Source organism: Lynx canadensis, chromosome A3 (assembly GCF_007474595.2).
Source record: "Lynx canadensis isolate LIC74 chromosome A3, mLynCan4.pri.v2, whole genome shotgun sequence".
Taxonomy (NCBI): domain Eukaryota; kingdom Metazoa; phylum Chordata; class Mammalia; order Carnivora; family Felidae; genus Lynx; species Lynx canadensis.
Window position 1 is genome coordinate 132,689,372 of NC_044305.1, and position 22,146 is coordinate 132,711,517.

The 22,146-nt window shown below is 43.9% G+C and overlaps 1 protein-coding gene across 1 annotated transcript in view; it reads right to left on the bottom strand.

The window, feature by feature from the left end:
- Positions 1 to 22,146, bottom strand: part of GRHL1 (grainyhead like transcription factor 1) — a 55,807-nt gene that overhangs the window by 26,791 nt on the left and 6,870 nt on the right. Inside the window, exons 4-8 of the mRNA XM_030311661.2 lie at positions 20,760 to 21,150; positions 19,649 to 19,725; positions 18,042 to 18,198; positions 17,485 to 17,596; positions 16,396 to 16,490 (exon numbers count right to left, since the gene is read on the bottom strand). Of these exons, the coding sequence (XP_030167521.1) occupies positions 16,396 to 16,490; positions 17,485 to 17,596; positions 18,042 to 18,198; positions 19,649 to 19,725; positions 20,760 to 21,150 (832 nt within the window). The remainder of the gene's footprint in view (positions 1 to 16,395; positions 16,491 to 17,484; positions 17,597 to 18,041; positions 18,199 to 19,648; positions 19,726 to 20,759; positions 21,151 to 22,146) is intronic.

Consider the following 22,146-nt stretch of genomic DNA (forward strand, 5'->3'; position numbering starts at 1 on the left):
TTGCAAACGTCCAGCCCGTTTTTCTAATGTAGTTCCTCATTCTTGGCTGAGAATTCCTGCACTTAAAGCTTTTCAGAGGATTACATTTTGTTTTCAAACCTCGGCTGGAAATGTGGGGAAAACAACAAAATAAAGATTGATATTATCAAAGGCTTAACTTGCACTGATTTTTTTACTCCAAATGCTTGCAAGTGCAGGACCAACAAGAAATCAGATCTTGAACTAATTTCTGATGCTTTTTCCAGGAAGCCTGTGGCAGTGCGCACTGTTGTTCCCAGAGCTGGGGGCCGCTGTCCCCGCTGTCCCCGCTGTTACTTCTCAACAGGGAAGAAGGGAGGGGGACAAAGACACTCGGACACAGTAAGCTCAAAACACAGGCTGCCCTCAGAGGTTCATTTCCCAGCCAGTGAAGCGAGGGCAACAGAGAACATATTTTATAAACCCCCAACTCACTTTGGGGGCTTCATTAACACAATAAACCAAGGCACAATGCTGGTAAAACGTGCTGACGTCTGAAGAGACCACTCAGATCCGTGAGCTTTCACAAGTGAATGTGTGGGGAGAAACTACAGAAATATAATTTCACAGAAAGTGTTAACAAAGCACTGGAAATTTATCAGTCCAAAGTTACAAAAATTGTAAGTATTGAATCAGAAGCCAAATAATGAAACTGGCCGACTTAAGCACACTATATTAGGATATTTTTCATGAACAAAAAGCCTGTTCGTTTTAAAAGATTTACCACAACTCTAATACTCATTCTCTATTATTATTCGTGTACAAGAACCTGACATCCAAATAATATAGTCTTAATTTTTTTCCCCACTAAGAGATTTGGGTAGGGGCGCCTGGATGGCTCAGATAGTTGAGCGTTCGACTTTGGCTCAAGCCATGATCTCAGTTCGTGGGTTCGAGCCCCACGTCGGACTCCGTGCTGACAGCGCGGAGCCTGGAGCCTGCTTTGGATTCTGTGTCTCCCCCTCTCTGTCTCTGTCCCTCCCCCACTCATACTCTGTCTCTCCCTCTCTCAAAAATAAATAAACATTAAAAAAATTTTTTTTAAATGAGGTCTGGGTAGAATTTTGCATATTTTTGTAACATTGCTGCTAGAATGGTGAAAATGATTTTCTTTTAATTTTATAATTTAGTTTATTCAATGAGTGGAACAAAAAAGTAAACCTTTAGATTTGCTAAGACATGAACCACCCTCATAACAGCTGGGATAAAGTTTTCTTTTTAAGAGGTCTGATTTTTATTACTTTTTAAAACAAATTTTTTAAATATTTGTTTTGGAGAGAGAGAGAGAGAGAGAGACAGAGCACGAGCAGGGGAGGGGCACAGAGAGAAAGGGAGACACAGAATCTGGAACAGGCTCCAGGCTCCGAGCTGTCAGCAGAGCCCGATGCGAGGCTCGAACCCATGAACCGTGAGATCACGACCCGAGCCGAAGTCGGACACTTAACCGACTGAGCCACCCAGGCGCCCCCAAGAGATCTGATTTTTAAACTAAAACAATGTAACACAGTGTTAGGCTCATTACATGAGGGATCACGGGAACTCGTCCATGTTAACATCACTTCGATGGCCCAGAAAGTGAAAGAGGCTAGATAAATCATCATCACCGTCAGTGGTTCACTTCCCTCTGACGGAAGGGATCCAAATAATCAAGGCCTCCAAACCCAACTCCCACCCCAGCTCATACCTCATTCTCTACTGACATCGCCCATGGATAAAGACCAAGGTCAATTGTCAGAACTGCTCCGAGAAGCATTCCCTAATGACCCAAATAGAATGACAGTTGTACTTAAGCTCGCCTCCTCTCCCCCCGAGGCCAGACTCGGAGCTTCGGTTTGGGGCAAAGAGCCACATCTCTATACCCTTGTCACCTAGGCCAGAGAGAGGAACAAACAGGGCTGCTGAACGTGCCACCTCTCCACGTAACACTTCGGGGACTCTGCCACACTGTAAATGTAAGTGCTCTAAGGCCCTCGATGGCAGAGGTTGTTACACGGTTTTCAAATGTTTTCCGGTGTTTGGGGCGCCTGCGGGGCTCAGTCGGTTGAGAAGGGACTCTTGGTTTCGGCCCAGATCATAGCCTCACAGTTCGTGAGTTTGAGCCCCGTGTTTGGCTCTGCATTGGCAGCACGGGGCCTGCTTGGGATGGATTCTCTGTCTCTCTCTGCCCGACCCCTGCTCCCCGCCCCTCTCCCTCTCCCTCCCTCTCTCTCTCTCTCTCAAAAATAAACTTTTAAAATGTTTTCCAGTGTTTAGCACATTTTTTGTATTTCTCCCAATGCCTCTTACACATCGGTATTGAATTAAAGGCTGGTAATGACAGAAAAACCACGGGTCTGCAAATAGCTACACAGGATCTCTAAACCGTAATTTAGCAACTGTCAAATCCTCACAGAACTTAAAATACACACAATACTGCCCCTCAAAAACAAAATACTCAATAAAAAAGAGCTGATCTCAATTTACACAAACTAACCCTTCTTTCTCCCAACCCCAAGTAGAGAGCCCTCTGGACAATAAAATGGCTACCAATCAGGTGACAAAATGAAACAAGAGACTGCTTCGGTGACATTAGGCGATCGCCAAGCACAGTTATCACTACGAATCTTACTCGTTTATTCTTACTAAAAACTTTTCTATAGCTCACCACTGGCTACATAATAGCGACTAAATTCCTCAGCATTCAAGATGCTATAGGTGATGCTGATGGACCTTTCCAGTCATGTTTTCTACTGCCTACTGCACTATTTCTCCAATGTCAATAATAGATGTATCCTTTTTTTCCCCAAATGTTTGACTTCTTTTTGAGAGAGCGTAAGTGGGGGAAGGGCAAAGAGAGAGAGACAGACAGAGAAGCTGAAGCAGGTTCTGTGCTGATAGTAGAGAGCTCGACGTGGGGCTTGAACTCATGAACCGTGAGATCGTGACCTGAGCCGAAGTCGGACACTCGACCGACTGACTGAGCCACCCAGGAGCCCCTACATGTATCCTTTTTAAAAGAGAAAAAAAAGTTCCCTAACCCCTAAACAGATATCCAGATCTTCGTTTGAGAAATACTACTCTATCCAAACAGCTGCAAAATGCTTGATCACAGGGCACCCCGAGAGCTCATCTGGTCTTTATCTGGACCAAACCTGACACCCAAGCACAAACACTGGCACGGACACTTCCTGGCAGCAGGTATATGCTCTGTGATTTTCAACATACTTATGATTTTAAAAAATCTTACATGATCTTTTATGATTTTAAAGAAGCTTACAGTATTAGAAATCTCAAAGAAACTGAGCATTGGCCAGTATACTTGGCCAACAGACCCTAAGATTTTGAGACACTCATCTATCTACAGGGTGTAGTCCCGGGCCTTGCTGGGGCGTGTCAGGGCCTTCGGGATCTGGCCCCCACGCCCCTCACCCCCCACCCCCACCCGCTGCAGACCTCAGGCAAGGTCCAGTGGTCTCGGTTCCGCACTCCTACCTCCCAAGGCCATCGGCCCATCCCCGGCTCTGAACGCCTGGCCAGTTCCTACTATCCTTTCGTGGGTGGTAGTGTCCCCAACGGTCTCCTCTGACCCCCCCCACCCCCCATTCTGAGGGAAGCTCTAGTGCTTTCTGTTTTCTTCTGTCGATGGACCCATGGGTGGCAATCTCCTCCACTAAATTTTGAGTTTTCTGAGAGCTGGACCAGATCTGACTCATCTTTACGTTCCCAGAACATCCTGGCAGTACTTGGCCGATAAGAACCACACGTTCACTAAATAAATGACCCCAGCCTCTTCAACTCCAGCCAAATCGAACCACGTGCTGCTATGATATTTGAGCTGTATTTATTGCCTTCTTACAACGTACCAGACTCTGGTCCTCAAAATAACACAGGAAATTGGTACTATTCTGACCCCATTTCACAGATAAGGAAATTGAGGCTTAGAGGTTAGAAACATGTTGCCCAAGTTCACAGGTTATTTATGTTCATTACTCTCCTCCAAGATGACCTGAACACCTAGGTCATCTTGGCGGACAGCAGATTTTTACACATTCTGGACGTAAAATAAATATTTGTTGAGTGGATAATTAAATCGACTATACACATACCCTCAATTCGGGAAAGATTACGATCTTTCGAGGCTCACTGACATATATCTACATCTATATCTATATAGAGAGAGCCGGAAAGAGAGAGAGAGAGAGAGAGAGAGAGAGAGAGAGAGAGAGAGAGAAAAGTTCTAGGGTCGAGATGAAGCCGCATAATGAGCCATGAGGTGATTTTCTATTGCATCTATCCACTCTTGTACTTGATAACGTTATCTACGGTGAGCAGCTTTCCATTATGGAAAGTGCAGGTATCTAACAATTTTGCTTTTGATAAACAAATTTGTGACCTTCACCCGCAGCTGCATGCTATACTGATGGGTGTGGTACGGTCTACATTTTCTTCGATTCAAGTGTCATAGAAGACAAGTCCCAAATGCCATTTTCTACACTACGCAATGTCTGGGCCTCGATATGTCAAAGCACCTCTGTAGGCTAAACCATTCTAGCTGCCTCTTTTCCACTGAAATTCGCAACAGCTAATACGTGCGGGGGAAAAGACAATAAGGAAAAAGAAAAAAAGCCCAATCAAATAGACTGCAAAAGTATTCTGCAGATGCAAGCTCTCAAAGAGTCCCATCAAGAGCACTCCCCTTAGCGGAAAGTACTCTTTTGCCCTAGAAACCGTCAGAGTTTTTCTAACCTCACTTATGACCTGTGTCATTACATAGACGGTGTAACCTCTTTTGAGGACAGGCTTTATGCTTCAATCATTTCTTTATTTCCTCACAGTTCTTGCACAGAAAAGTATAAGAATTTGCTGAACGAATGAATGTATAGTTAGCAAAGCCAACCCTCTGCAACATGACTTCAGAAGCCAGTTCTTCCACACCGTAGCAAGAGATTAATTGCCTTGCACAGACTTCCTAGAAGGAAATAAACTGGTCGAGAATAGCTGAAGTTAAAAAAAATCCTGGGGCACTTGGGTGACTCAGCTGGTTAAGCGTCTGACTCTTGATTTCGGCTCAGGTCATGATCTCGCGGTTCAGGAGATAGAGCCCTGAAAACAGAGTCCTCTGACAGCGCAAAGCCTCCTTGGGATTCCTTCTCTCTCTTCCTCTCTCTCTCTTCCCCTCTCCCACTTGTGCACGCGTGCACGCACTCTTTCCCTCTCAAAAGAAAGAAAGAACACATTACGAAAAAAATCCTTCAAGTCAGAATGGTGCTTTGCTCTTGCAAACAAGATTACACACAGCAGACTTTTGGAAAAGTATCAGCATATGGATAACCTGACTACCTATGTCAATATTTTATACCGTCAGTTACGATGCACAGTTCGAGTGAGTGTCAACGGTCTGGTAATCGTAAGCAAGAAAAGACCTGACAGAAGGAAGAAAAGAAAAAAGAAAAGTCGGTTGATTTACCTATGGAAGACGCATCAAGAAACTGATAACTGAAAAATGTTTTCTATTTCAAAAATGTACTTATGGATCTGTCATATACCCTAAAAACATCTACCTTTAGCGTGAGCGTCACACACTTCAGAGTCTGGCTACTCAATGCCATTTAACTCAAGAGAGACAGCGTTCAGTTGCGGCCGAGGCTCAGGCTCTGAAGACAGATAATAAAAGACACACAGGAGAGAGAGGGCAGAGACGAGGCCGGGACCAAACTCCGCGCTCTTGAAAGCACACTGGCACAACGATGCACAGAAAGCTGAACAAGAATCTAATGGGAAAACTGTCCAGGGAAGAAGAAAAACAGGGAAAAAGTGACCCCCAAGTGGCTGTGAGCACAGGTTGTTTTTGGATCACGAGGCGTGAAATTAAAGGTCCCTGTATTTTAAATCAAAGGGAAGTCTCCGCGCCAACTTCCTACTGACTTCGTATTAAGTCACGAGATTTAGTTGGTGACGTGGTCCCCTCAGAGACAGCCGCAGCCACCCTGGATACAGTTCCAGTTGCCTCTGGGAGTTTTTATCACTTTAACCCAGTCTAGTATTAAAATTCAACTTCGTCAAGTATGGATATAATGTTTGTAATTTTATTCCTAGACCACAGCTGATCTACTAAATTGAAAGTAGAAAACTCAGGACAAATTTTAGTTTTACTCTCTTCCACATCAGTCAAGGTAGCCACTCGAAGACATACCTAAAAGCAACTCTTCTTAGTCAGAAATCTCTACTGACATATGAAATTACAACGTGAAGTCAAAAGCGAAGTTTATTCCCGGCGCTCTTGGCTGGCTCAAGTCAGAAGAGCATGTGTGTGACTCTTCATCTTGGGGTTGTGAGTTTGAGCCCCATGCTGGGTGTAGAGATCACTTAAATAAAAACTTAAAAAAAAAAAAGTTTTAAAAAAAAAAAACTTTTTCCTTTTTAACGTTTTTATTCATTTTTTTTTAGAGACACAGAGAGACAAGGTGTGAGTGGGGAGACACAGAATCTGAAGCAGGCTCCAGGCTCCGAGCTGTCAGCCCAGAGCCCGATGTGGGGCTCAAACCCATGAACCGTGGGATCGTGACCTGAGCCGAAGTTGAATGCTCACACGACTGAGACACCCAGGTGCCCCATAAAAACAAAGTTTATTCTCACCCTAAATCTGACAACACTAATTAATGAGAATAAAATCACCATTTTCCCAGTAGGTTGGTAGGAAGTTCTGTCAACTGAAGCCAACGGGAGTGGGACACGGTGTAAACTAAGAAATCAAGATCCAATTCGTGGCTAAAGTCTGCGTCCACACGAACATTTACTGAGCCCTGCACAGCAGACACTGAATCCAGATGAGTATTCTTTTGCCCAACCAAGACCAAACAAACAAAACCAAACAAGCCCTGACTGTCTTACTTCTGCCTTGTAGCTCCTCGACTTACTCCGTGTGCCCGCCTGGTTAACGAAGCCCCAGCAGGTATCAAAGGCTGAGTCATAAACTCAGAAGTAGAATCCAGTTCCGCTACTGACTCATCGGATCGGCCTCGGAGAGTCCTACCTCCCCACTACTCTGATGATACGAGGTGATTAAGAAATCCTACTACATGGAACTAAAAGCTTCCAAGTGTGCAATTAGTGTTTGTGTTGTTTCTCAGACTACCGAACGACCATCAAGAGATAAGAAAAAGAATTGGAGGGCTGAGGGCGGGGAGGAGAGGGATCTGGGAAGAACGAGGCACGAACCTGAAACCTTCTCGCCTCTACGTGGGGTGTTTCCCTGAAGAAAAAACGAGGCCCCAGCAGTCATCACCCTTTCGGTGGCCTCAGTGCTGCCTTCCCACACCACCCATATGGCAGCTTCTGTTTCTGCAGACAGCAGAGAGAGCCAGGGAGAAAGTCACAAAGACAAGGAGAAAAGGAAGGGACAGAGATGGAGAAACAGAGGCAGAGAAAACAGAGAAGGAGATGGGAAGAGAGACACATACAGACGTTCCAGAGGCACCCACGTATTAACCTCCCTCTGTTATATCCTTTAAGCAGGACCTGGTGAACTTAAGGACACTTGGCAGGTACAGTGTTTTGGCACCTGTTGTCCCAAACAAGTAGGACGTTCGTTGTGAAATGTGCAGAACTGGATGCAGGTGTGACACAGGCAAACACAGACCACATTCCGGCATCTCCAGGTTCAGAATAGGGCAGGTAAGCATATGGGTCATGAGGGCAGACTCGGCAGGCAAGCAGACTTCCAATCAAAATCCTGATTTTATTTTCCATTTTAAAAGAAGCTAAAGAAAAAGTCCCCAAGTGAGTAACGAATGTAGACAGCTCACTGAGATTTACTAAAGGATCTGAGTCTCGCGTAGAGATCTGCCGTATGAAAGAAACCCGAAGTCCGGGGCCCCCTGCTGCCTTGGAATCGGTTCCAGGTAAATTCGGTTACTACTACGAACGTCAGGCCAGAGTCGAAGCTCTCTGATTTAGTTACGAGTAGCAAAACTGGTGGAAATGACAGATTTCTAAAACCACTTTAGATGGAATTTCCAGGAAGGATGTAGAAAAGGAGGGTTGAGGTGACAAGCTGCCAAAGAAGAAAAGTTCTGTAGAGGAGCTCAGTGTTTCTTGACAGCGGTAGGGTGGTGGAAGGGGCGAAATTGGACCAAAAAAAAAGAAAAGAGAGAGAGAGAATGAAAAACAAATTCAAGTGGCAGCACAAATGGTGTCTAAATAGACATGACGCTCCAAACCTGTTTCACAAGATACGGGTTTCACTACTGAACTAAAGCTTTCTTCAGCTGCCAAGTGTCTCCCTTGTCCAAGCAAAAACATCATGCACTTGGCTCTTACCCTCAGGCATGTGCTGCAATAAATGTGTGCTATTGTTACCTGCGGATTCTGAATTTCCACCAGGATTCAGTGCATTTTACGTTCCATCTGGACGAACCCCTTGCTTAGGCGACGAGAGTATGCCACGTGAAATACTCTGAGGCCAGAATCCGGCAAAAAGAAACGAAAGCTTCAAAGAGCAGCCTTCCTCACAGTCAGACCCAGGAGAGTTTCTTCGAAGCAAACCTTCCAGTTGCTAAGAATTTAATCCGTATCAGCTAATTAAAGGCATTCTCCACAATTTCCAACCAGGAAAAACTTCTCGCCATTTCCAAACCTGATCAAATGAAAACCCTTAAGACTATTCATTCCCTATAGAGGGATATGACTATCTTTCTGGCACCAAAAAAAGTTTATTTTTCACTTTGATAAATACGTACTGTCAACCTGCACAAAAGGAAACCTGTGGAGTCAAACGCATGACACTTCCGAAGCCTGCGTGGCCGCCTTACGTGGCTCTTTATTTCTTGTCCGTTTCCCCAGAGCTCTAAGGACAGGACACAGGGATAAGCCCGTTCAGTGCAGTCAGCCCAGCATCCGCCTGAACACTAAAAGCCTCTTATCCTTCGCTTTAAAAGTAGCAATGCCTCCTGACTCCTCTCTAGGCCAGGGAGGATACACTTTTGTTTTAAATCACCTGCCTGCGTTTGATTGCAATTGCAAGTAAGGTATTTGACTCCCTTCTCTCCCTCCTCCCTCCCATTCACACTGGAAATTTAAAGCGGTGAAACAAACCAAACCTGTCCCTGCTTAATGCAACCAAACATGGCAACACCTTTCTTTAATAGAGCATTTAATTGATGCTTCACTAGAATGGAATCCCTGTAAATGCATGCAATATGCTCAGTCCAAACAAATTAAAAATTACTCTCACAATGAATTCCAAATATTACGCTTAGACAAAACAACAAACGGTTATTAAACTCATAAACCTGTATCCCACAAGCACCTACAGAAAGCCTTAAGTTCAAGTTACCGGGATGGTTACACCCCTCTGACAGAATGAACTCTGCCAGCCCCAATAATCCCTCCCCAGGAACGCCACACATTTCTGCCGAGACAAGAAGACAAAAGGGAAAGATAACCAGGGCTGCGTCCAAGCACAGGCCCCTCGTGGTAAAGCTGCTCAGGGCTCCAGTCCCCTAGGGGGGCTATGCATTCTATTTTAATCCTCTTTCTTTTGTAACACGAGCCTCTCTCCATGACACATAAAACATTTGGCTCAGAGTGACGATCCTTCAGAACGCCTTGGCGCTCCTTCTTAGAGCCGACAGATTAAACGTAAAAGCACAAAGTGCTCTCGAGGATGGGTGTTTTCCCACAGGACGGGGTGCTCTGGTTCTGCCCTATCTCTGACGGCTCCCTCGTTCCCTCCTCAAGGACCGTGGGGAGACAAAACGTATGTGGAAACTGATTTTGTCACCCCCCCGCCCCCCCGCGACAAGATCATGCCACCAAGGAAAAGGCATAGTTCCATCTATCCGCGGAAAGCCCGATCACAGACCGAAATGCAGCGCTGCCTACTGAGAGTCTAACGAAGATGTGAAACAGCAACCCGGCTCCACGACGGCCCTGCAGGAAAAAGGGCCGCACCTCCGGGCTGTCGCAAGCCACCGACGCGCAAGACAGTAACACGCGATCAGACCCCACATCTGACTTCTTCTCGACACGGCTTCCTCTAGCAGGAGCCTGATGCCTGACAGCAAGTGCTTTGCTGTCAACAGTTTCAAAGTGAAACCTGTGAACGGGAGCTGCGCCACAACGCACCTTCTGGTGTAAAAATTCAGAAGTCACCACCGGAAAAGAAATCTGTGAGATATTTTGTATCCCTGGGGCCCACTCCATCGGTAAAAGGTCTGCTTAGTATTCGTGAAGCTCACAGCTACATCTCAATGATCAAAGAAACCTTGAGCTTTGCTTTGAACTGTAGCTATTTCCTTGTTTGCCATATTGTCTAGGTTAACTGTAATTCCGTATGTTCCTATACCATCAACACGGATCCGTCCCAATTAGCGTTCCTCTGGATCTCAGGGTCCCCTCCGAGTGGGCTGGCCCAATTTTCACTTGATTCCGACACAGCTGTCGTTTCTCTTTCTCTGTGGTTAAACATCACTTACCCAACAATCAACATAAATTACTTCCCGTTAGCAAAGTGTTCTTCTACTACAGGAATTTATACTAGTGAATCCATAACGCTCCTCTATTAACGAGAATTATTACCCTTTCAAAGATTTTACTGTTTTAATGTACTCTCCACCCCCAACGTGGGGCTCAAACTCACGACTCCAAGATCAAGAGTCGCACGTTCCATCGACTGAGCCAGCCGGGTGCCCCTATGGTTTTATTTTACTTTGCTTTACTTTACTTTATTTTATTTTATTTTTTAAAAAATATGTTATTTATTTTTGAGAGAGAGAGAGAGAAGAATGTAAGCAGGGGAGGGGCAGAGAGAGGGGGAGACACAGAATCCGAAGCAGGCTCCGAGCTGTCAGCACAGAGCCCGACGCAGGGCTCGAACCCACGAACCGCAAGATCATGACCTGAGCCGAAGTCAGACGCTCAACCGACTGAGCCACCCAGGCGCCCCGGGTGCCCCTACTGTTTTAAACAGTCTTCCTGGAAAAAACACTTTCTGTCCATTTCAAGGTCTAGACTCTTGCCTGCTCGACAGCCGCCTGTGATGACCAAGTAGCAAACGTGCTCACCTAGAGGGCCACGTGCATTTTTCCGGTACCGAGCAGCTGGCACTGCCTCGTTAAGTGCGATCGTAAGGCACCCCGGCAGCGTTCAGCATAAAACAGACATTCAAAGAAGTTAATTCTCTCTCCCTAACTTCTTTTTCCTCTATTTATTTTAGATCTTCAGGCTTTGAGAGGCCCTTACTTCATATCACTAACCAAATCCCAATGCTCTTATGAACTCTTAGATTTACAATCCAAGCAAGATGTAAAACTCGAGGCCAAGATGTGCAGCCTACCCAGAACTAAGTATTTATTGAGTGTTGGAAATACTGTAACTGAGGAATAAAACCGTCCCAATTTATAACTTATTTGGGTCTCCCAAGTCCATTTATAAAGTAGTATGAACAGCACACAACACCCTTCTGACTATAACATTAGTCAGAAGGGTTACATATAGTCTTCTGACTATAGTCAGAATCAGGATCTCAGGCTACCCTGCAAAAGCCGATTTAACCCACAGTATACCTGATACCTGAATTGCAGTACTGGCATCATCAGCCTCCATCTCGTGCAGTGCCCTGGTCGTAGCGGGCACCGGATCCTTGCTAACATCATGAGTCCCTGGGATGGGGGAGGAGCACAGCCGGCTGCGGGTAAAATCTTTATACAGCCCAAGAAGGGGCCTGTCTTATGCCACCTTCCTCATGCGCCCTCCTCGCGTCCTAGTCCTCTCTTCCCCATGTGACCTGTGCCCTCAGAACTCACAAATTCTAAACTTCCGCACCTCACCGGAGATCCACCTTCCAATGTTTCGGAGGCAAATGCTTCTCCCTGCCAAAAGTACCTCAAGCAGCTGATCTCAGCTGTAGTCTGAAGAGGAAGAAATCTGATAAGTTATTCCACAAGGGAATATGAGTGGCCGATGAAGGTTAACTTACCCAGAGATTCCTGCCTCTTTAAAAGATACCTGGCTATCCAGACAAATCCAAGTCTGTGTGGAGGACGGGCGAATGAATGAAATAGGTCTGCACAGCACAGAGGGTAGGGCCACCTGGGGGACTGTGCCTATGCTATGTCTGCTTTTCTTTTTTAAATTTTTTTTTTCAACGTTTATTTATTTTTGGGACAGAGAGAGAGCATGAACGGGGGAGGGGCAGAGAGAGAGGGAGACACAGAATTGGAAGCAGGCTCCAGGCTCTGAGCCATCAGCCCAGAGCCCGACACGGGGCTCGAACTCACGGACTGTGAGATCATGACCTGAGCCGAAGTCGGACGCTTAACCGACTGCGCCACCCAGGCGCCCCTATTTCTGCTTTTCAAAGCAGCTTCCTCCTACCTGCTGCTTTGAAAACTCATGAGTTTTGACAAGTCTCCTGGTATCTTCAAGTTCCTACAGTAATAGGTACATGATAACACTGATGGATGGAGCATATACAGGGACGATGTAAGATGAGTCCAGTTTGGGCAGTGTTTTTCCCAAAGTGGAACATAAGCCAAGGTGTTCAAGATTCAACCTGATATGGGATCAAAATAGAGTCATCTCCAAAGCAAGCTGCAGAAACTACACGGAAGATTCAGGTGTCAACACTGGGACAGAATTCTGGTTTTATTCATCCTGGCATGGCCAAAAGGATGTATTAGATTTTTTTTTAAAGATGTGTCAGGGACAAAAGGAATGCCATATATATATGTAGTATATAGTATATGCTATATATATACTATTATATATAATATATAGTATACACTATTATATATAATAGAGTGTATACTATATAGCATACACTATATACTATAATATACTATGTTATTATATATAGTATATTATATATACTACATATATACTACTATATATTATATACTACTATATATATTATATACTACTATATATATTATATACTACTATATATATTATATATTAGTAGTATATATTATATACTATATATATTATATATTAGTAGTATATATTATATACTACTATATATTATATACTACTATATATTATATACTACTATATATTATATACTACATATATACTACTATATATTATACTATATAGTATATTATATATACTACATACTATAGTATATACTATACATATAGTATAATATATAGTATACATATAGTATAATATATAGTATATAGTATATATAGTATATATACTATATATATACTATATATATAATATATATAGTACACATATAATGTGTGTATACTATATGTAGTATACGTATATGTGTATACATACACATATACGTACATATACACATATATATACGTATACAGTATACACACACACACACACACACACACACACACACACACAAAGAAACCCTTACGTGTATGGGGGAGAATGCACTGGAATTAAGAATCAACAAATGTATTCCAACTTAGAACAAGTAAGTGGGCAAAAGAAAGTGGATACTTTTGAAAAAGAAGCAAAAAAAAAAAAAAAACCTACACAAGATTCTGCACGTTTACTTGTTCACTCTAGCTGCCCTGGGGCATCAATTACTTTAAGTGCAAAAACAGAAAACATCCACTTGGCCAGGGAAGGCAAAAAATCTAGATACTGAATTCCAACACACGCTTGAAGCAGATGCCTGCCATCAGCATCAAAAGGTAACGGCCTCGTTAAGAAATGGCACGAACTCTTTCCGGCAGCAGGCAAAAGCTTAAAGATCAAGTCAGCGTTGGGGGTCTGAAGGGGGAAATGAAACTGAACTTACCTATACCAATTAACAGGTAGCTATTAAGACTACTTAAGACACACCTCCAGCAATATTTCTCTTTAATACAAATATGCTGAAGGTCTTCCAGAATAAAAGCAGCCGTTATCCCACCCGTCATCTTGGCTTCACTCCCATCCTGGAGAGTGACACATCAAACAAACAAAGCACCCTGCCCATATGCAGGGCTTTCCGCCCAGCTCTCCTCGCACTCTGACAAGTGCTTATTAACTTGATGACGTGCCAACAGAAAAGAGAGTTGGCCACCCTAGGCTTTTTGTTTTCCTAGGGGGATAGAGGGGAGTAAACTGAGGGACTAAACCCAAGGTCACAGGTAAGTCAGCAAAGTGGGCTCAGGACTTAGATGTTCTCAATCACCTCTTCCACAATTTCTCAATTAGTCCCTAATGGCAAACAGGAAATCAATCCCTGGTTTGCTTTTATAACAGAAGCACCCAGAGGGCACAGAGCCAACTGTTCTTGCAGGCTGCTGGGTCTTACTATGATATTTAATTTCAAAATAGCCGTAACAACCATGATATAAAGTGAAAAGTTTACTTTTCCTCCTAACAGCTCTTCTGTAGTGAATTTGTGGTTTAATCAAGCACCGAACTCTGGACTAAGCAACCTGAGGACACTTGTGTAGGATCAAGGTGGTCAGGAGGAACACCTCAGTGCAACTACAATAACCCGCACTTCCTTACAGACCGGCAGACCCACTCACCACATCCTCCACTGAGGACACGTCTTTGCCTTGGACAGGGTGTCCACAGTAAGAAAGGAAAGCAATCCTACTACAAAGTTAACATGGTCCTCAAGAACCCGCTCGTAGGATTTTTTTTTTTTTTAAATTTTTTTTTCAACGTTTATTTATTTTTGGGACAGAGAGAGAGACAGAGCATGAACAGGGGAGGGGCAGAGAGAGAGGGAGACACAGAATCGGAAACAGGCTCCAGGCTCTGAGCCATCAGCCCAGAGCCCGACGCGGGGCTCGAACTCACGGACCGCGAGATCGTGACCTGGCTGAAGTCGGACGCTTAACCGACTGCGCCACCCAGGCGCCCCTCGTAGGATTTTTTAAAAGCAACCCTAGGCAGTAAAAAATCAAATGATGTAATAATTAGTACCTGAGGCAGACTTACTCCATAATGGCTATAATTCTTGTTGAATAAATTAAACAAACAAACAAAAAACAAAAAGAGGTTGAGAAGGACAGGAAGGTTATCCTCAGTTCATACCGGGACCTTGATGTAGAAAAGTGCAACGAATAGTAAAGAGCAGATTTACACTAACTGCCCCAAAATTTTATGTTTCTCTTGTGTTGCCTCAGCTCCCAATTTTTAAACTGATCCAAAGAAAAAAATAAATACCCAAACTCTAATAATTTAGTGAAAGAGGGATTATTCTAAAAGGAATCTGTGGGAAGGGCAGAAATGACTTGAGAATATGTTTCATTTTTCTTAAAAGGGCCCCAAACTCCAATTAGAATGATCCAGGGGTGCCTGGGCGGCACAGCCGGTTAAGCGTCCGACTTCGGCTCAGGTCACGATCTCGCGGTTCGTGGGTTCGGGCCCTGTGCTGACAGCTCAGAGCCCGGAGCCCGTTTCGGATTCTGTGTCTCCCTCTCTGCCCCTCCCTGGCTCGCGCTCCGTCTCTCAAAAATGAATGAACGTTAAAAAAAAAAAAAAAAAAAATGAATGATCCAAATGACCATGTGAATTGGAGGTAATTCTTCACTTTAAAACCCCGAGAGAGGAGAACCTTCCACGAGCTGTATTTGAGAGCAACGATACGAGAGCACTGCTACCAACAACTTGTACTTAAGGGCCTTTCTGAAGAAGCTCCAACAGCCTCAGAGGCACCGTCTGAATAAGCCCACGACGTGCCCGAAGGAGAGAGGAGGCAGGCGTGAGCTCTGCAAATGAGGGAACGGAGCACAGAGAATGAGGCGTCAGGCTCTGCGCCGCACAGCGTGCGGTGACAGGCTCCCACCCACCCCACGGGCTTGCGTGCTGCGCCACGTGTGGTTCTTTTCAGAGGACGGAGAGGGGTCAAGGGCAGTTTCAGAGCATCTGGCAAGAAGCTGTACTTCAGAAAATGTAAAATGCTGAAGAGAGACGAAGTCAACCACCCAGCGGAAGAGAGGGCACCGTGATGACACAGTGGCTATTTCTTCTCCCAAAGTCTTGTCTCCTTTCCATGCACGGCACGACTTAACGGCTAGAACCTATCTTCTTAGCCGAGCCTATTCTCCTATTCCTGAGCAAAAGAATGAAAACACGAAGGGGCTCTGGGTGGCTCGGTCGGTTAAGCATCTGACTCTTGATTTCATCTTAGGTCATGATTTCACGGTTCATGAGATCGAGTCCCGCGCCGGACTCCACGCTGACAGCTCGGAACCTGCTTAGGAGTCTGTTTCTCCCTCTCTCTCTGCCCCGCGCGTCCACAAGCACATATGCTGTCTGTCTCTCTCAAAATAAATAAATAAACTTAAAAAAAAAAAAAAAAGAATGAAAACGTGTAAAACCATAAAAAAAAAAAGAGAGAAAAAGATCAGTTGTCAAATCATTAAACTCCTCCCACTTTTCCTCACGAAGCTGGAAACAGAAAAGGCCCTGAACTCCATTACCTACCTTTGCTTCGTCGTTTATGTCCCAAGTGAAGGAAATGGCGTTATACGCAATCTCCTCAATGTTACTGATGGTATTGAAGCTTTCTTTATAGTCGGCTGTATGAGTGACAAAAGAGAGAAATTTGTGATTTCTGGTTCCAACACGAGATTATAGCAGTTCAAAGTAAGATTTGGTTTTTCATATTATCACCTCTGAAAAACTTCATTTAACATTTTGTTGGGTTGAAAAGCGTTCAAAAAATGAAGAAAAAAAAATCACAGCACTCTTAAAATAGAGGCAAGTTTATGTAGTATTTAATTTTTTCCCCTTATGTCAAAATTAAGATACTTAGGATTAAAAAGTTTCAGTAACTGTCCCAAGGTCACGAAACTGGCCCCGAGAGCCAAGATCAGAACTCAGTTCTTTTCATTGTTCTGAAAAGAGACCACGAAAGTTAAAAAAAAAAAAAAAAAAAAAAAAAAAAAAGCAGCAGCAACACTCAGGTTAAGAGCCATCTTGCGATATAGATAATGGTTTTATACGAAACTTATATACACAGCAAGAGACCAGGCATTCATTCTCATAAAGCCACTTCATTAAACACGGATCTGCACAGGTCTGCTGTTACACCCCGAGTGACGCATCTCTGGGTCTCTTTGAAGACAGAAGAGTCTAGCGGTGCACTTCAACATGCAACCGGGGGACACTGTCAGGTAAGTGCACGCTAGCCGTTTTTCCTTTTACTTGTTTCTTTAGGGTTTTTGTCCGCCTTACTATCATTTACAAATGATCGGGAATCTCTTCGAGAACACATTTCACCCAAAAACTCTGCAGACCAAAGAGCGGGGCACGCTTGCGTGAGCAGGCTACACAGCCTCTGGTCCCGGTGTCATATGGAAAGCCACTGCACGGGCCACATGTCCTCATGAAGGAAGTAAGGTTAAGAGCACTGATTCCAGGAGGCCGAGGACAGGGTTTGGAACAGATCAGTAGCTGGCATAAAAATTCAAATGCTTTCGGCAGGAAGCTGGTCACTGCCAAAAATAACTGGAATCAGAAAACTGGATGCGTGCACCTCTGGGAATAAAAGCAGGCTCCGGAGCTACTTACCGATATCAATGCATCTTTGTTTAGCTGTGTGCTGTCGGGAGTGCCAGTATTTCCAATGCCTTAACTGATCTTCTCGGCTTTTGTCTTCTGCAAAAACCACCATGATCACACTCTATGAAAGAGAAGGCATTATAACATGAAGACACTGAAGGGGGAGGCGAGGATCTTTCGGAAAACTTAGTGTTATATTTTACAGGTAAGGCTTAAAACCGCAATTTTATTTTATTTTATTTTTTAATTTTTTTGTAAATGTTTATTTAGTTTTAACAGAGAGAGGAGAATGCATGCAGAGGAGGGGCAGAGAGAGAGAGAGAGAGACACACACAGAATGGGAAGCAGGCTCCGGGCTCCGAGCTGTCGGCACAGAACCCGACGTGGGGCTCGAACCCACGGACCACGAGATCGTGACCTGAGCTGAAGCCGGACGCTCAACCGACTGAGCCACCGAGACGCCCCTGAAACCGCAATTTTAGATCTTCGTTTTGATGTTCTTCAGACTGGGGAATGCTAAGCTCTGACCAGCTTTCCTAGAGAACAGAACTGAGAGCAGAACTTACTCGGACTTTGCTGATGGGCCGCTGGATGCCCTCGCTGCTGTTCACCTCCTTCAAGGTGACAGGGTAGAACTGGCCTTTGTTTAGGTATGTCATGGTGCTATCTCCCGGCTTCTGTCGAAGCGATTTTGAGGCTTCCAGGGTATATTCAAAGTTGTTCCTAAAGAATGAAACAAAAGTCACAGATCTCTAATCCACTCTTTGGGAAGCTTCCTTTATGCTTGAGCTCAATCCTGAAACGCTTCAGTGTGGATGTATGCCAGCAGGCGACTACCAGGAAACATCCAACTGACTATGTCACATCATAAATGGCACTGGTACTTCTTCCACAAGAAAGGTTGTCTTTAGCGACACGGAAATCCTTCAATCTCTCATATGTGGGGCTACAAAATGCCTCCTAGAGGTTCTATGAAGTAATGTTAAAAATTCGAAGTTGGGAAGCAAAGGATACTAAAGATACCCGTGACTAAAAAAGGATTTTGGAAGGAAATCTCCCAAGACATGTTGCCAATCTGGGTGCAACCAGAAGACATTGCAAAGGTTGCAAACAGGTGGCTGGTAGTCCTCTGATTAAATCTGATGTGGTCTGCACCGCACTCTTTTTGTTGGTTTTGCTTGCAATTTAATGTCTAGATGGGCATTCCACGATTCCCTACATTTCCTACCACCTTAAAGTAACACGCATAAATCTCCCTAAAGGTGTTAAATAACCTTCCTAGGCCAGATGTCGAAAATCACACCCATTTTTATAAATCAAGTTTTATGGACCACAACCACACCCTTTATTTACATGTTATCTGCAGCTGCTTTTGTGCTGGAGTGGCAGAGCTGGGCAGTTGCAACAGAGGCTGGGAGGCCCACAAAGCTTCAATATATACTATCTGATTCTTTACAGAAAAAGGGTGGTGACCCCTATCTGAGATCCTAAAGGCATTCGAGTCTGTGACTCCCGCTCCTTGAGGCAGGTCTCTAAGGGAAGTCTCAATTCCCACAAAATCCTAGGCTTTCAAATAAACGGGGTTCGCTTCAAAATACAACATACCAAAAACTGCAAAGAACGAAATTATAAAATGAAATCCTAAGCTCTTTTAAAAACCCCCTGGAGGTGTTTTTACATTTCCACAATTCATTTGGAAGATATTCATATTCCCAGTGTGTGACACAACCTCGTGAGGTTTTAAAAGAAGAGGTTGTCAGGTTCGAAAAAAGCTGACCTCATTTATTTTACCGCTAGCGAGCCTAATCACGAATAAAAGCCTTTATCCACCTGATGTTATTCCTAAATTCTCACGGAAGTACACACTCTTGCAAACAGAAGGGAGCTCGGGGATCTAGTTGAATCCCCTCACCTCTTCTTTTAGATTCCATTCTGCAGCCATCACATAAAGAAACCGAAGGAAAGGAAAAGCACCAACACCAAGAATTAAGGAAACGTGAAACACAGTACAGATTCCAAGGTTAAACGGACTCGAGCAAAGACGACACCACAGTAACTGTAGCTGAGATACAGGTGAAAGCACACCAAAGCCACCTCTGATTTTCCAGTATCAAATTAACAAAAAAGTCGTAAGAGCTGAAAGTTAAAAATCAAATTAAAAGACAACGATTACCCAGAAACACTGTCAAAAACATAGTCCTCTGAATTCATGCCAGGCATCCGCAGACTGAGATCCGAGGGGAAGAAAACCTGAAATATCAATGCAATAAGCCACAACTATTTAACTGGTTATCAGGCTTACTAAAGACCAATTATCTGGTACAGCACAGGAGTATGTGGCTTACAGCAACCCACTGCTCATTCAATATTCACTTTAAAATAAAAATTTTCACTCTACAAAAGATGTAAAGAGAAAACCAAAAAGAAAGAAAAATACCCACCCATGTTACATGCCACTCAATCCGACGGGGACAATCTCCGCGGGTACTCCCACAGAGTGCTACGTTATTCCCTTTTCCCATCTTTCCCACACATCTCACTTCTGTTCAAACTCTAGAAACTGCAACCAAAATCTGGTGACTTTTAAGAATCATCGTACCAAGCGAAGATACAGTATTAGGTCTGTACCGTGGCTGGATGGATCGGTGCGTTGTCTCGGAAAAGGCTACTATTCTAGTCCTTAACTCCATAAGCAGACAGATGCTCCTGTCCCCCGTGAGACGTTAAAGATGGCTTCGAACATCTTCAGTCCCTAATTTTTACCTGACAGGTGTTCATCGCCACAAAACCCCCCAGAAGCCTTGGGGGTTAATTTGTAAATTTCACACACCGCATTTGTCATCAAGACCTACTGCCTCCCTGACTACACTACCAACCGAGAGAGACCAAGCAAGTCCATGATATATCATTTTATGCTAAGAGCAATTGCAGGAATCTTGTTTTGGTCTAGGACAAAAGCTGAGAAGAGACTGATGTGGAGATCTCTGTTGTCGATGGAAGATTATGCACGGGGTTCCCTTTCTCCAACAAATCACTTAGCTGAAATCATAATTGTTAACTCAAATGCTGGTAAGATTAGCCATGTGCCCTTGATAATCACTTCTGGTTTTGTAGGTTTAGTTTACAAATTATACCCATGGGCCTTTTCTCTTAAAAAAAAAATCTTTTGTTCCTAATCCATTCATTTCAGGCTGAGTTTCAAGCTTACGTAACAAGGAAGAGGTGGAACTCAATACTTATACAAACACACAAATGTCTTAGGAAGATGCTTTCATTTCCTGTACCTCCTGAACGCCTTCCTTGAAGGTCTCTGAGAAGGTAGAGTCTGGAGTTCGCCTCTGAGCATTTGGGGGTTGAGCACCAGAGTTGAACTGGTCAGCATTAAGGTTCCGATCGAAAACCACCACCCGCTCAGGGGGCTCAGGATGATACACTGCTGGAGAGATTCCCACAGCGAAGCCATGGGGCTGGGTTTCTGTCTTGATGGAGTGGGTAGGCATCGTTGCTATGGAGACCGTGACTGTTGTATCGGGAGCTGTTAGATGGCCTCTCTTATCAACGCCCAGTTGGTTGCCATGGGGAAGGACGATGTTAAATGGCACATTTTTCAGTACTTGCACTCTGTTTTCTCCAGCAGAAACGAGGGACTGCTCAGTCACACTTGGTATGCTGTTTCTTTAAGAAAAGAAAAGAAAACTGTGTTTTCAAATTCAATGCTGATACAGTTCTTTGACAATTTTTAAATGTTCCTAATGGCAGTGGGCTGCTGGGTCCTGTGCAGCAATAACAACAATAATAATAATAATAACAACAACAACAATACAATACTGGGGAAGAACCAAATAAATAGAAAATGCCAATGACATTCCATTACTAGAGAAAGAAAAAAAGACTTCATAGTCATCAGTCAAGTAAAATCCAAAAGTATTAAGTAAAATTTCATTTGAAACACAGAGACCTTGCAGTTCTCTTTATTCTCAATAATCCTGATAGAATTATCCTATTTCATTAGAAGCTCAAAGATATAAACCTAATGGCCGGAGCAGAAGACAGTTCAAGTACAGGTTCCAGAGTCAGACCGCCCTGGTTCAAACTCTATGACCTTTAGCAAGCTATCTCATCTCTTTGTAACTGCGTGCTCCTCTCTAAAGCGGGGATAACAGTGGTATCTACGCTCACAAGGTCGTGGTGAGATGAAATGAGACGGCACACCAGATCGTGTATAATAATGCCTGGTGCACGAGGGTTCGCCAAGTATGCACTGTCCCTACTCGGCCACCACTCTCCCTAGTACCTACACTTACGCGGCTCTCTCTACCATCACAAGAAAACCTACGGTTACACTGTACAGGTAGATAAATTTGCATAAAATTATTTTTTGGTTTAATTACTATCCTGGGCAACAGAAGATGATTTCCCGTCCAGGGCACAGTTCGTGAATTTTCAAAGCCCCCTCAAACAATACAGGCTGACCTTTACAGAAAAGAGCATGATCAAATGAAATGTTCGAACCTCGAACCATAAATTCACTCCCAAGAATTTATCCTCAAGAAAGAAAAAAGGAAAAAGCGATCTAGAAAGTTGGTCAGTAAGCCTTCGTGGTAGTAAAAAAATTAGACAGGGACTTAATGGTAGGACACGAAGTTTTGCTTTAAAATACTACAGCAAAAA